A 16,256-nucleotide genomic window follows, 5' to 3' on the forward strand; every position below is an offset into this window, starting at 1 on the left:
TGCAAAAATTAACTGTCATAGGGAATTCTCTTAACTGACTTGGTGAATGCAGGTTCAATACTTATTTGATAGCCTTTGAGTTCACCAGGTAATTCCAAAACACTTGGGGGAAGAAGAAATGCAAATGAATTACAAAAATCCTTTTGCACACTAAATTTAAACGGAATGCAAAATGGAAAAGAACACCTTGCTACTTGACGTCATGCTACCTGTGCAAAACTACTATGTCTCCCTCAGCACACTCCTTGTTAAGACTCCATTCCATGTGGGGTGTGTAAAATAAGCCTATGTATCAATATAGCATGGCTGGGGTGGGGGAGAAAAAAGGATGGTTCATGTTAACTCAAGCTTATGAGACACATCTTCTGGATTTCCTTCCATTTTTCTGAAGGCAGATGGGTTACTGGCTATGACCAAGGGACAGGGAGACACACATGCGCACATGCACACACTTTGGCATCTTTGTGGTTCCAATGTGGGCACCAACCAGCACTTTTCTGCCTGGACATTAACACACACTGACAAGGAAACCAGCCCTTAAGTCAATATTCCAATCACCACAGCACTATGCCAACAGAATCACATCAACTATTGCAGGTTTTTCTCTTTGGAGAACTTAGGAGTGAGGTTTAAAAATGCAGAAAGCTCCCTCTCTCATCTTAATAAACTTCTGCCTCGTGCTGCCAGGCTTGGAGACAGGTGGAAAGAATTCAGCTGCAGCACCGTAAGCCGCAAAGTTTTCAAGGTTCTCCCTTCCCGGATGGCACGAGGCTGTACATTTTCCCTCCCCCAAATCTTCTAAAGTACATGGAAACATCCCTCTTTATCCTAATATTAATGAATTGGGAAGCCCCTTCCACCCGGATCAATTTCACAGGCATTGGAATTCCAGATTTTGAGTTAAGCAGCATTTTAATTTGTCATTAGTGCCCCAGGAGCATAAACCCATACAACCAAGCAAAACACTATAGCCTCTAAGCTATTAGCTAACATGTCAACTAGGTAATGCATCTTCAGGGAAACCAGATTAGAAAAGACAGCAAAACATTGATTTTTTTTTTTTTAAGAATCCTATACCTGCAGCATAATGCTGCTAAAGCTGGCAAAACAACAAAGGACATTTCCACAGCAAGGAAATGTCTTATTCTCAGTGCTGGGGCAGTGAACATTGTTCCATCTGAGCATGGTCACATATACGGGGCAGAGCAATTCTTCCTTAAACCTACAGGCTTTTTATTTTGTAAATAATTCATCCTCTGGCGCCTAAGAAAGCTAAGGGAGAGAATGGGTAGACAAGTGGACGGCTGGGAACACCAGTTGAGAGCAATGCTACTCATGGAGCAGGTGGAGCTTTCTTTTTTCTCTCCTTCCAAAGGAAACAATGGCATTTGTATCAAGTTAAAATGGCTAAGAAACTCATCCCTTTGAAGGAGAGTTTGGATGCATTTATATAGAGAAGATTTCAAACATGCATTTGTATCAAGTTAAAATGGCTAAGAAACTCATCCCTTTGAAGGAGAGTTTGGACGCATTTATATAGAGAAGATTTCAAACATGCATTCTTTATCCTGCTCCTGGAGCCTGCCCACAAATCACTATACAGTTAAAGACAAGCCCAAATACCTTCTATAACAAACGGAACCCCAGAACTTAGGAAAATGAGCCCCGGCTCCTGTCTCCCCCATCCACTGTAAAACACATTTAGTGAAGTGAAGCCCCACAGAGTACCCTCCCACCCCCAGCCCCCGACCATCCACCCCAGCCCCAACAAGCACCAAGTAACTGACAAGTCCTTACCGACTTTGGGCTCTTCTTGGGAACTGGCAGCCCTGGAAAAAATGCAACAAGGAGGGGAGGGGGGAAGAAATCATTAGCATATAAATGTTACCTTTTCCTTAAAGAACAATCCCCAGGTGTTCCATGGCAACCTAGCCATCTGCAGAGTTATGTCAGATTTCTCCCCAGCATCGGAGTTACCAGGCTGTTCATACCGAATCAAAGCAGAGGGAGGAGGAGAGCGAGAGGCAGGAGATCTATCTGCATTAGCTATGCTGACTTGTACTGCAGCAGCCTGGAGGCTGGGAAAAGAAATTCACAGACCTCAGCGGCCTGGGAAATTGAACACTTGGACAGAATCTCAAATGCTCTTCTGGATTAAGAGAGACTTAACTTACAATTAAGTCCAGGATATTTCCTTTCCACACGATCCACTTGTCAATTGAAACGGACCAATCAGGACAGAGGAAAGGGTATATATTTAGTTTCAAAGGAGTACATGGTTAAAATTAAAAATTTTTTTTTGGTCTTTTCTTTTTTGTTCCTCTGCCTTTCAGAAGAGGAAATGCTGCTTTATTTGGATGAGCTCAATACCAAAACAAAGACGGATGCTCTTTTGCCAACACAGAATGCTAACAAATGAACACAAATCCAAGTTGGTCTAGGGTCCCCTCTGGATCATCAGCACACGTCTGTCTCGATGTCTGCCAGTTATCCAAGCAACCTCCTACTCACAGCTTGTTGGAAAGGACGGGAGCAGGACTAGCCCCTCAAGAGGGAAAGCATGTCATTTGGGAGTGAAAAAGAAAAATTGCACAAAGCTGAAAGAAAAAGATAGTAATGGAGAAAGAAAGGCAAAGGTGGTCATTGAATCTAGTTGGCTCTTCCAAAACCCTGTCCCCTTAGTGGGAAGGCTGGAGCTGGAAGGGACAAGTGATCTCCCCAATTCTAGGGAAGTCAGGAGCAATTAGGGGCAGACTTACGGGAAATCTACTACCAGGGAAGGGTGCGAAAAGACAGGCGAGAAAGGAAAATAAAGCGTATACTGGTGTTTCAAAAGTAATCATTTCTGCCAGCTGTTGCCTCTTTTGATTTTTTTCCTTTGGGCAGCAGTTACAATGCAAAATGCAGATTCTATCTGTATAAAGCACACAAGAGAAGCTTGGGATCTGGTGATGCTGCACTGGAGATTTCAACCTGTTTTTGAAAGTGATTCCTAGGGAGTGTGATGATGTCAACTCTTTTGGAAGTGACTTGTCAAACCATGAGCGATGCTAAGTTCAGCACAAGCAATATGAGGTGAGGCAAGGCAAGTGGGTGAGTAAGGAGGAAGCAGTCCAGATGAGCCTGCAAAGTGCCCACTGGGAGTGAGGCATGATGAGGATTACTCGTGCTGGGAGGCATGGGGGCACTCTCTGGCAAGGTTCCTCGCATCACCAAAATGAGGTCACCATAGAAGTCTGGCTCCCAGACCTTAGAGGGCATAAAGCACACTTGGTAGCTTGTTAGAAATGCAGCAGCCCAGGTCCCACCCTTGGTGGCCGAGAAATCTGCAGTATTAGCAAAAATTCCAGGAGATTCTGATACAGAGAATCCGAGGACTGTATTTAAGGAAACTCTGATACAGTCGAGTATTACTCTTTCAAGTCAGGCAAACTCAGATAGGCATCCGTTAACAAAATGCTTTGGGGCCCTCTCTGTCTCAGTGTCTCCATTTATGAAGTGAAAATATTAAGACTCACTTCATAAGATTATTAAGATAATGAAACAAGAGAAAATGTTTAAGAGCCTCCTACCTGGCACAGAGGAGTTACTCAAATGTCTACACCTTTTTACCTTCCTTGGCTAATTTACGTCATTCAGAAAGGAAGTGGTATGGTTATCTTGCACTAACTAGAGAAAAATCATCTGCTAAGCATATTAAAATATAAAAAAGGTTATAGGAGAAAATATTTTACCTATGGATACAAATAACTGTGTTGAACAATTTTGATATGTCTTTTTTTAAAAAATAATGATCAGGTGCTTTTCTTGACTTATTCATATGATTCCCTTAAGAAATATTATTAGGTTGTATTAGTGTGGGTTACTGTATAAACTTCAAAATTATATATATAAATTCAAATTTTCTCTTAATTCAGAGAGACCTTCTTAGTTAACTGGAATCAGCAAGGTTTCACCATAGTTATCTTCTACTGCACTTGACTCTCCCCAGGATCCTAATGACCGACAAGAAAATTTGGAAAGAGGCCGGGCGCGGTGGTTCAAGCCTGTAATCCCACCACTTTGGGAGGCCGAGATGGGCAGATCACAAGGTCAGGAGATCGAGACCATCCTGGCGAACACGGTGAAACCCCGTCTCTACTAAAAAAATACCAAAAACCAGCCGGGCAAGGTGGCAGGCACTTGTAGTCCCATCTACTCGGGAGGCTGAGGCAGGAGAATGGCGTAAACCGGGGAGGCGGAGCTTGCAGTGAGCTGAGATCCGGCCACTGCACTCCAGCCTGGGCGACAGAGCGAGACTCCGTTTCAAAAAAAAAAAAAAAAGAAAATTTGGAAAGAATCCCCCATTAGGTAAGCAGAGTCAGGGAAAATGGTTTCAGTCTACACTCTGCTAATTATTTGTAAGACTGTGGCTGATCTTCAAATCCCTTGTCTTAGGAGCTTCACATACAAAATAAAGGGCATTTTACATTCTCTACTGATGCACATTCAAAGGTGCATTCACAATGACGTTCAGCGCACTATTGTTGGTAGAAAGGAAAACTGGAAACAACTGGAAGTTCTGAAAAACTGTGAGGCAGCCAACCTACAAAGCTAGGTTAAAAGGAATGAGCTGTCTCTACAGGTAACAACAAAATCTTAAAACATAATGTTCAGTAAAATGGCACGCTGCAGAATGGCAGGCACAGCAGGAGACAGGTGTTCCACACACTCAAACACACGCGTGGCTTTTGCCCTCCATGAACGTCCACATCAAATGGATAATGGGGATATGTTCAATAGTGCAAGGAGGGGCAAGGATCAGAGGGACTCATTTAAGGAGACTTTAGCCTTATTTAGAATTCTTTTTTTAAGACCAGCATTTTCACATATCACTGAGACAATAAAATACCAATTCAAAAATAAATATTAATTAATTAATGGCCCTTTCATTGTTAACTGCACAAAGTCAACCAGTCTGAAGGATATGGGGGTAACCAATTAAGGTTTGTTTCCTCTGAGGAAGTAGTCCATGGAATATTCCAGAAATCCCAGTTCAATTGCCACAACAAACTGTATATTACAACAAATAAGAAAATATTTGTTTTGCTGGGCGTGGTGGCTCACGCCTGTAATCCCAGCACTTTGGGAGGCTGAGGCGGGCAGATTATGAGGTCAAGAGATCGAGACTATCCTGGCCAACATGGTGAAACCCCGTCTCTACTAAAAATACAAAAATTAGCTGGGTGTGGTGGTGGGTGCCTGTAGTCCCAGTTACTCGGGAGGCTGAGCCAGGGAAATTGCTTGAACCCGGGAGGTGGAGGCTGTATTGAGCCGAGATCACACTACTACTGCACTCCAGCCTGGTGACAGAGGGAGACATTGTCTCAAAAAAAAAAAAAAAAAAAAAAAAAAAGAACATCTTTGTTTAAAGAGGCATTTGTTCCTCTTTGCTGGCTAGTTGCTGAAAACCTTCATTTTAAAAAGCCACATCTTTCACGGCAGCCCAAAAGCAGGTTACTACCACAAATTAATATTTTAAATAGTCAAAATCAAGAGACTCCACTTGATTGCTTTTTTAAAAAGAAGAACTCAAAGATTTGTTTTAGGCCTACATGGTCATTAAATCTTAAAATCTAATACATATGAATGCTGGAAAAACCTTATTACAATTTATAATTTATTTTAGCCCAAACTATTTGATGGATTGAAAACAGCTGGGAGATCTAACAGAAATGACTCAAAAGGTCACTGCTTGACATGACAGAATGCTCCAAGACCTATCAAAGGAGATAGCGCGTATGTAACTGGTTAACTGCAGACATGTCCCTACCAGCCAGGCTGCAGGAAGCAACATCCCATACTTCATGGCATATCCGTGGTTTTCCTTAGACAAGCAAACACTTTGTATGCCTCGTGGCAACAAGAAGTTTGTGTTCTATAAATCATATCACATATTACATATAAGGCATATGGGCAGAAACGGCACCCATCTTAATGGGTTTGTCTGGTCCATTCAGGGTAAGGAAGGAGAACTTTCAGAAGAGGCAGAAGAGTTTATGGATGGCAGCATCCACTCTTAGGGCCTTAGAGGGCAGCAAATGTTACTTCTAAGGGATCCTAGAAAACTCTTCCAGGGAAGTGTATGTTCAAAGTGTGATCTGCAGGAGCAAGAAAAGCTTGGGACTTGAATATCTAAAGTTCCCTATTAAAATAGTGTCATTTTGGAAAAAACAAATGGTAAATTCTTTGCTGGTGACTGGGACCTGAGCAACTAATGTAAGGAGGACAAATCTGTTTTCCTCTAAATATCAAGACCATAAACTATAATTAAATGGCAGAATGTCATAGTTGGTGAAATTTTAGAATGCTTGTATACAAATAATTTATATGGAAAAAGTAAAGCTATAACAGAATACATACCATTTTGCAAAGAAAGGCTAGAAGGTTATGCGTGAAAACAGTATTTTCTTTGGTTCATGGGATTATGCATGGCTTTATTACCTATTTTTAGTATCTCTACATCAAGAAAACCTTTATTTATTTATAAATACACACATACATATCCACAGATACCACAATAAACAAAACTCTATACTGCTTTTTGTTTTGTTTCGTTTTTGAGACAGTCTCGTTCTGTCACCCAGGCTGGAGTGCAATGGCATGATTTTGGCTCACTGCAACCTCCACCTCCTGAGTAGCTGGGATTACAGGTGCACACCACCACACTCAGCTAATTTTTCTACTTTTAGTAGAAACAGGGTTTCACCATGTTGGTGAGGCTGGTCTTGAACTCCTGGCCTCCTCAGTGATCTGCCCACCTCAGTCTCCCAAAGTGCTGGGATTACACGCGTGAGCCACCACGCCCAGCCTCTATACTGCTTTTTAATATAAATGCAGCACATTTCAGAACATTTTGTTGCATTTTAAAATATCTTGTGCATCACTGACCTCTATATCCTCCAAGAGTTGCTTACTTTTCCCCAAAATGAATGCATACATATAGTTTTATTAAAGAACCCTCATAGATTAGGACCCGTGCTTGTCCTACTGATTAAACAGAAATATGGAAGAAGTAGGAGAGCTCAGCTGGGCTGTCAGGGAAATCAAGCAGAAGCCGAGCATTGCCTTTTCAGCACTGAGACAAACAAAACCTGAGCTGCTGGGAAAGAGAGTGGACCTCTCTGGACCTATTTTCCTCCAGGTTTAAAGGAAGGGGGAATGCCAACCAACCTCACTTACTGAATGAATCAAGAAAAACTGCACAAAGGGGCTTTGAAAGGGTGAATCCTAAAATGTCTGTCACATACAAAATGGATCTACGCATAAGAAAAATGTACTATTTATGTCATCAATTTACATTTTTTCATTGTGATATTCATTCCCCTCTGTACTTGGGTCTCCAGACTTCAGCATTTAGTAGAAACATTTTGCTTTCCTCCTAAGCATTCCAACAAATGCTGTGTCACTAATCCACATGTCACTGAACACATGGGATTCTTTACACTTTTGCAAGGCAAATGTTGCAATAAAAACTGTCCTGGAGCTGGATTAGGTGATACAGTGTGCAAGGGGCAGGGAACTGTGTGTGTGTGTGTGTGTGTGTGTATAAAACACAGTTATAGATGTCTCTCTCTTCATATATATGTGTGTGTTCTGAAATATATATATATATGTAGAGAGAGAGAGAGAGTAGGAGCTATAGACGGAGTCATCAGCGACCACTGAAAGCCACTGAAAGAAAACGATGGTGAGGTCTTGGTCAGGAGCTGGTCTTAAATACCAAAGAAGATAAAAGTACTTCTGAGCACAATCTCAGACCCCACAAGCCTTCTCTGTTATTCAAAAACCTATCAATGCAAAATTCTAAATGCAGGAGTTTAAATTTACAATGAATTTTAACTCAGTAAACTCATCATTAGGAGTTTGTATTAAGGAAATAATCAGTCTTGCAAAAATTCCTATAGAACAGATGGTCAACACAACATTATTTTAAGAACATAAAAAATGGAAACAGGCTGGGTGCAGTGGCTCATGCCTGTAATCCCAGCACTTTGGGAGGCTGAAGTGAGTGGATCACCTGAGGTCAGGAGTTTGAGACCATCCTGGCCAACATGGTGAAACACCATCTCTACTAAAAATACAAAAATCAGCTGGGTGTGGTGGCGTAGGCCTGTAATCCCAGCTACTCGGGAGGCTGAGACATGAGAATCACTTGAACCCGGCAGGCGGAGGCTGCAGTGAGCCGAGATTGCACCACTGCACTTCAGCCTGAGCAAGACAGAGCAAGACTCTGTCTCACAAAAAGAAAAAAAAAAAAAAAAGGAAACAATCTGAATTTCCAAGAGCAGAGGACTGAGTAGACAGATGTGTTATATCAATAAGATGAAAAATGATGAAACCATTAAAAATGACCACAAAAAAGAATATTCAGTGATTGGGGGAAACAGTAATGATATAAGACATGAACATCAGGGTAAAAACTGTGCATCGAATATATAAACTCATTGTTAAAAAGTGGATATACATACATATTCACACACATCATATGCCCAAAGACAAAAGGAAATGTATTAAAATATTTTTCTAAACATCAGGACTAACAGGTAATTCACATTCTTGTTTTCAGTATTTTCAGAGATTGCTGGATTTTACATATAATGTGGCAATAATCATCAACAGGATCGGTATTGCAGCCAATATTTAGCATGCTGGGACAATGGCACACACTGGCCTTAGTACAGTGCTAGGTTAAAAAACAACTGGAGTTTGTTCTCTCTCTCCTTTGGCTCAATGACTCATTGCCATTCCTACTCAAGTATTTATGCTCCTAAATTACTGGGTCATGGCCTTGATTGAAAAATTTGATACAAAGCTGTTACAGCCCCTCTCAAGCAAAGCTGCACAGAAGCACATAATTTTGCATATAATTTCAGGGAGTCTTTGAAACCTTCACTAATGACCCTAAGAAACCCACTCTATTGGGGCCTATATATAGTCCTTAAGTTAAATCATCCTTGTCCAAGTATATGGCTATACCATTAGAAGCAATTCCTAGGGTGAGATTTACTTTAGCTAAGTTTTTATTTTCAGTAAGAGCAGCATATAAGTAGAGGGGACAATAAGAAGGATCAAACAGAAAGGTAAAACTTGCATTGCTTATTTCGCCTTCTTTCTTGGAAAGATTAAGCTAAAAGACACATCTGAAAAAATTATGAGGAGAGGAACTGTATTAAAGAACACAGGTAATTTTCAGCAAAAGTGCTGCTCCCTGAAAAAAGGAATGTGCCTCCTAGGCCATGCTTTTATTTGTTGGGAGTAGTATGATGATGAGTCAAAACAGTAAGAGATCATCGAGGCAAAGTCGCAATGGGGTGCAGGAAAGACAAATTGAGAACAATCTGAGACTTCCCCCGCCAATGAGAATTGAGGATTATTTGACTGCAATCCAGTGGTTCGAAACAATGAACATCAATGGCCAGCAACCCTTCTAAAAAAAAGCCATCTGCATCATTTCCTGTCAACCAGTGTTTTGTTTTCTTTGTTTAATAGAGAATATATAAGCCATGAAATAAATTTAAACTGCTCTCTCTGTACCAATAAAATGCTAAGGACAGTCCAGAAAACAGGAAAAGGTATATTCAGCCTTCACAGTTTCCACTGAGGGCAGGAAGGAAAACAGGCAAAATTCACTCACTCATGTAACCAAACTGTGCTGACAGCCTAGGAACTGGCATGAAATAAAGCAATGAGCAAGACCTCCAGGGTCGTGCTTTCACAGCGCTCACACTCTGTAGGGAGACAGAATAAACAACTTAGCAAATAATTTCAGAGAGTGATAACTTCTGCGATGAAAATGAAGCAGGACAATGGAACAGGCTGTGCCAGGGACACGCAACTACTTTATGTTGGGTGATCATGCAAGTCTTTCTTGAAGAGATCGTATTTGAGCTAAGACCTGAAGTATGAGAAGGAACCAGTCATGACATCATTTATTCATACAAGATCTATTGAGTTCTGCATGTGCCTAGCAAAGCATCACCAAGAGATGAAAGTAAATTAGACACGGCCCCTGCCCTGGAGGAGCTCATAGTCTATTTTAATTTTTTTTTTGAGACGGAGTCTCGTTCTGTCGCCCAGGCTGGAGTGCAGTGGCCGGATCTAAGCTCACTGCAAGCTCTGCCTCCCGGGTTCACGCTATTCTCCTGGCTCAGCCTCCCGAGTAGCTGGGACTACAGGTGCCAGCCACCTCGCCCGGCTAGTTTTTTTGTGTTTTTTTAGTAGAGATAGGGTTTCACTGTGTTAGCCAGGATGGTCTCGATCTCCTGACCTCGTGATCCGCCTGTCTCGGCCTCCCAAAGTGCTGGGATTACAGGCTTGAGCCACCACGCCCAGCCTGCATAGTCTATTTTAAAAGAGAAAAAGCAAAGCAACAGTTTTATAATTCACAGTGGTAAGTGTTATATGCTACGAGAGAAGGGAGCACTGTTGCTTTTAGGAATACAGAGAAAAGAAATCTAATCCAATACGAAGAAGGGGGCAGAGGGAGGAGCTGAAGTGAAGAATGGCTAGCATTTAATCGTGGGGTGCGGCAGTGGGTGGGAAACACATGCAATGATTGATGCTTGAGTGAATAATGATGATAAGCTTTTCTTGTTGTTGTTTTGTTTTAGCTAAATCGGTGTACCAGCATAAACTCAAGGCCAAGCTGAAACCAGAGTACATTTTCACTGAAGGACTTTATAAACACTATATATCACAAAATTGAATCCATAAAAAGGAATGAAAAAATGATCCTAGTTTGGACATGTTTGATTTTTTTTTTTCTACTTCTTCCGGCTAAATACCATCATAACCCCGTAGCGTAATTTTTCAATACAAATATGATACCAGCTGCCAACAACATAAGTATATACTCAATGTCTCCAAAAAGATGAAGACATTCTTTCCTTTGGGGACTTAATAATGGTCATTATGAAGTATTTTGACCATCATAATTTAGAGAGATGGTTGGACTTCAGATGTCTGAAATAAGTAGCTCCCAAGGTAGTGTCAGCTGGCACTTTGTGAAGAAGATTAAGAACATAGTTGTATTGGTTTTACAGCTACAGAGAAGTCTGCTTCAATTACACAGTACACATAGTCTAATAAATATGTCCCAGGAGAAATAAATGGCTTGCAAAGCTGGTGATTGCTGATGGCTTACAGAGCCTTTCACCTCAAAGTCACAAGCCTTGAACTGGCACAGGTAAGAGAGACCTAAAGTCATTAATACCTTGGGCTCCTCAAAGACCTAGGTAAGATGGATGAGTTGTCTTCATGCAATTCCTGAGAAATAAATGGTCACTCCAGAGAAGGTGTCATTGAAATGACATGGAGAATCCTACTATTGCTACTCTCAAAAACATGTGAAGTATGCCTGAAGGGTTGAAAACTGAGTGCAAAAACAACTAAAAAGTATTGAGAGCCTATCTTTGACATAAATATATTCTTCATGCTTGTTCTCTAAGTACTAATATCTTCTCATTTTGCAGATGAGAAAACCAAGACACTGATGGTCAAGTAACATGGCCAATGTCACACAGTCAGTTGACTAGCTGGGGATACTTGGTCTAAAACCAAGCCTGTGCTTTTAAATATTAAACTATATGCTCTCATTCAAAGGTTCCTTAATTGTTTTGGTTTAGAGCCTGCTGTGACAAGATTAATCCTACAGCCATTCATACATACCAAATGCATTTACAGAAAATGTTTAATACAGCTTTATGAAGTACACGGACCTACCACTGACAACTACTAGGTCAATGGGTCAAGGTATCTAGAACTCATAACTGAGACATGCATTTCGGAAGACAGTTCTTTTCTACAGATAGCAGAGGAGTCTATGCGCAATCAATTTCTTAACACATCCCTGATATTTTACTCCAAATCTCAGTACCTAAATCACTGGTCATTCAAGGCTATACATGCTAAAAATATAACAAGATCAGTCTCTGATTTGGGACAATGAAGGACGTCTTTAAAGCTATACAACTAACAGGTTGGCTGGCCACCAGACTTTATGAAATTCAGTTTCAAAGTGGGCAGGAGCTTTTCTAGCTTGCAAATGTTTCCTGACACTACCTAATAACAAGATTTCTTTTTTTAATGGGCTTAGAGAAAAGATATGGAATGAGTCAGAAGTAGAGTGAATTATGGCATCTTCTCTCCAGAAGGGAAAGAAAAAGAATCGTCAACTTAAAACAACCACAAATTTGTCAAGAGGTACATATCATGAGGTCAATCTTTCTATCCTAGGGAATATTCCTACCAAGATCTACTTTTTAAGGGTAGAATTAAGCTAGTTTCTCATATGGTTCTAGGAAAGCTCTCTAACTTTGTGTAAGTTAAAAATATTTGCAAGTGTGGCATTTAGAAGTTGGGTCTTCATCTAAAAATGCTTCTACCTCTAAAGAAGATTTCTTAACTACTATACTGACAACCTGATGCTTCTACTATCTATATTTCAAATTTGAATTGCTTTTTATGCAAATGCCTAAGGATTGACCATGTAACCCACTCCTCTTATCAACAGCTCATTCACAGAGGTCTCCCTAAGACAGGTGAAACTATTGTGGCCTGATAGCCCCATGTAGTTCCTACAAATTTGAAAGTGTGATTTTTAACTACATAGGATGTACGGGGGGAATTATGAAACAATAGCTCAAAGTAGCTCACCGAAAGAAAAAACTGATAAGGATTCCTTTTCTGGGTTGGAAAAACAGGATGCTATGTGGGCCCTTCTTTTAAGGTCACCAGCCCCAAAGGGAAACCTATCACTGTAATTGGTGCTGAGAAGTTTATAGGTTAAAAAACACATGCTGAGGCCCTTTTCTTTTGCATTACTGACTTTTAGGTTGTTTCTTATCCCAACTGCTTATTTTTAGCAATGTAAATTAGGCTCAGGACCAAGACAGAAACCCAGAATACTAACCGGGCTTTTAACCTTATAGGACACCAAACCCCTAAAACCTAAGACTTTGCCTGAGGCTTCTTTTTCTCTCTCCCACCACATCCGTCTCCAAATACATTCTCAATCCATCCGAGTTCATCTCTACTGCCACTGCCTTCTCTTGCTTAGATAACCACTTGAGTCCAGAAACTGGTCTCTGCTTTATTGTTTATCCTCTTTATTATCCACACAGAGGCCAGAGACAACTTTATACAGCAGAAATCAGACTGTACCATCTCCTGGCTCCATGTCCCTATGGCTTCCCAACACCATTTCAATTAAAGACAAACTCTTTGTTCAGTGTCCCACTAAGCCCTCCTGGATGTGACCCTTCCTATCTCTTTCATTTATGTCCTCCTCCTGGACACACACTCCAGCCAGGTAGGCACCCTCCACTGCGGAACTGCTTCCTTGCAATTATCCAGGCATCTTCTCTGGCTGCTCCCTCTGCCTGAAACTCTATGTCTGCAGATCTATGTGTGGGTGGCTCCTGCCTGTCACTCAGGACCCTCCTCAAAGGCCAACCAGAGATCTAGGCAGGCTACCAGCAGATCTGAAGTGGCCCTTTTCTGATCCACTTTATTCACAGAACCCAGTTTCTTTGTTTACATTAAGCCTATCACTCTCTAAAATGACCCTGTTTGCTTATCTATTATTTATATTGTTTATTGTTTACTTATTTTTTATTTATTTTTTTTTTTTGAGACGGAATCTCGCTCTGTCGCCCAGGCTGGAGTGCAGTGGCCGGATCTCAGCTCACTGCAAGCTCCGCCTCCCGGGTTTACGCCATTCTCCTGCCTCAGCCTCCGGAGTAACTGGGACTACAGGCGACCGCCACCTCGCCCGGCTAGTTTTTTTGTATTTTTTTTAGTAGAGACAGGGTTTCACTGTGTTAGCCAGGATGGTCTCGATCTCCTGACCTCGTGATCCACCTGTCTCGGCCTCCCAAAGTGCTGGGATTACAGGCTTGAGCCACTGCGCCCGGCCTGTTTACTTATTTATTGTCTCTATTTCAGGGACCTCTTCTATTTTATCAGTCTATCCCTAGAACAGTATCTGGTCACCAGTTCAATAAATACCTGTATCTCTCAAATGCATATATGAATGTGCAGAGCTCATGAAATGAGTTTACACCTTGAAAGCTGCAGGAAGAGCTGATGAGGCAAAGGGGAGGAGCTGCTTGGCCTTTCTTTTTATTGCCATCATCGTTGCAGTGACTGTTTAACAGCTCTTGATCCTTGGTCTGTTTCTTGATTTACTGGTGAGCTGCCAGATTCGGCTCAACTCACAGCTGCCTCACTCAGCACAGAGAACAAGGTTCCGCTGTGCCACCTTGTGTCCTGACTTCCCATCACAACAGATGAGTTTTGGTCTCTGGACAAACTGAAAGCTCAGAGGGAAACACCAAACCCTATAAGCTCCCCACCCCAGCAAATGGATATGTTCTCAAGGATTCTTTGAGATCTAAATCTTCAGGTAAGGATAGCTTCATAGCCTTACTTACTAAAGCAAACTTTTATTACAGCGCTGGGTTCAATGCCTCTCAATGCCTCACCCTTCCCTATAAAAACCAAACACACGCTGATGAAAAAAAAATATATATCAGGTCCTTTTCTTAGGGCAAATCCATGAATCTCTTGAGCAGTTTCAACAGACTGATTGATGTGATGGTCACTGTTTTGTCACAAGATACTTCTGCAAAATAGGGAAATTTTCCAACTTGCTCTGGAAGGGTGTGTATTATTTGGCAATTTCAATTAGCTTTGTAACCAAACTGCTTAATTGCAACGGAGGCCATGCCTGGTACCGTATCAAGCTTTACTCCAATATCTTACATTTAAGAAATCATATAAGCCTTAGAAAACACAGGTCACGGTTAACAATAGCAAGGCGATCAGGCTTCAAGTCCTGCAGCACTGCATTATTCAAAGTGTCTGCAAGTCCGACCTAAAGAAGCCATTTACTGAGGGGTCAGGTTTGTCCAAAGAGCAATGACATAGAGAGAGCAGCCCCAATCACCTCCCATGGAGATATTAAATGTCTTCAAAATTCTCTTGCTGAAACAGTATCTGAACTGGTCTAAGTGATTATGTGACTTAGAGGGGAAAAAGCTGTTTCCTTGATGAAGTCAACTTCTAATGAATTGCTGCCCCATATAGTTCTGAGGGGCGAGAGATACTCGGGTTTTGTTTAGCTATTAGATTTCAGGTTTCAGTGAGGCAATGCTCACTGTACCAACTGGACTGGCTTAAAGGCTGAGTACAGGAATCAGTTTCACCCACATACACCCCAACCCACACACTGTCCCAGTTAGGACAAGTCTCAATTAGAAGTAACTTTTATAGGTCAAGTACATTGGAGATGCAGGAAAATGCAAGAACGGTGAGGCCCTTGAATGAAATATTTCAGCTGGGAACAAGAAGTATAACAGAGAATTGCATTTATGGCAGGGAAGAGTAAGTACAATGGAAATGAAATACATGTTGACTCAGTAAGCACTCAAGTCAACAAGTTTCTCACTGTGGAAAATAAATGCCAAGATCCTTTTGCTTTCTCTCTTGTCTGATTCTAGCTGTTTCCTATCGTTTATTTATTTTTTGGTAAATGAAGCTCTTATCAGGCTTAGAGTCAATGCAGATGATGATCTTAATGCAAGCAAACACAACTTGAAATGAATTTTTTAAAGCTGTCATAAAGTTTCTGAGACTGCTTTTTACATACAAGAAACCAGTCAAGGTTATTTTGGGGTGCCCCCGAGCACATTAAATATGCTCGATTCATCCAATTTTTGTCTTGCTCTTGGATTTCACTTCTCTGGGTTACCCTGATAACTTATATAGGACAAAAGAGTTTCATAAAAGGGTGTGACTAATAAATGTTGTGTAACATAAGAGTGACGAATGTAACCCTGGCCTTGAATCTAAACTCTTTCTTCTTGAATGAAGAGCTGGGGGAAGCAATGATAAAAGAAAAAGGGGAACTCCCATTTGCTCTTCCTGAGGTTTGGATGCCAGAGCCCCACTCACACATTACTTCGGTAGCTCTGCTTTCGTATCCTGTTCTATTCTCAACCTCCTCTGGGCCTTTCCCTATAGCAGTGATTCCTGGATTTTACATTTCATAAGACAGCAGATTTTGACAACATAGAACTGAGCAATTGATCCTAAGTTGCCAATTTCTTTCTTTTGTGAACTAAGAACATTGAAAAGGAGGAGATAAATGACAACAATCTTTTCATAAGAAAAAAAAAAGAGCCACAGGGCGTGGTGGCTCATGCCGGTAATCC

The 16,256-nt window shown here is 41.2% G+C and overlaps 1 protein-coding gene across 19 annotated transcripts in view; it reads right to left on the bottom strand.

The window, feature by feature from the left end:
• The window catches only part of MAGI1 (membrane associated guanylate kinase, WW and PDZ domain containing 1), a 677,305-nt gene that overhangs the window by 47,125 nt on the left and 613,924 nt on the right, over window positions 1-16,256 (bottom strand). For 18 of the 19 annotated variants that reach the window (XM_030923822.1, XM_030923713.1, XM_030923639.1 and 15 more), the window contains one exon: window positions 1,798-1,829. The exons of the other annotated variant lie outside the window; for it this stretch is intronic. In XM_030923822.1, coding sequence (XP_030779682.1) covers window positions 1,798-1,829 — 32 coding nt within the window. The remainder of the gene's footprint in view (window positions 1-1,797; window positions 1,830-16,256) is intronic. 19 annotated transcript variants of the gene reach the window in all.

Source organism: Rhinopithecus roxellana, chromosome 1 (genome assembly GCF_007565055.1).
Source record: "Rhinopithecus roxellana isolate Shanxi Qingling chromosome 1, ASM756505v1, whole genome shotgun sequence".
Lineage (NCBI taxonomy): Eukaryota > Metazoa > Chordata > Mammalia > Primates > Cercopithecidae > Rhinopithecus > Rhinopithecus roxellana.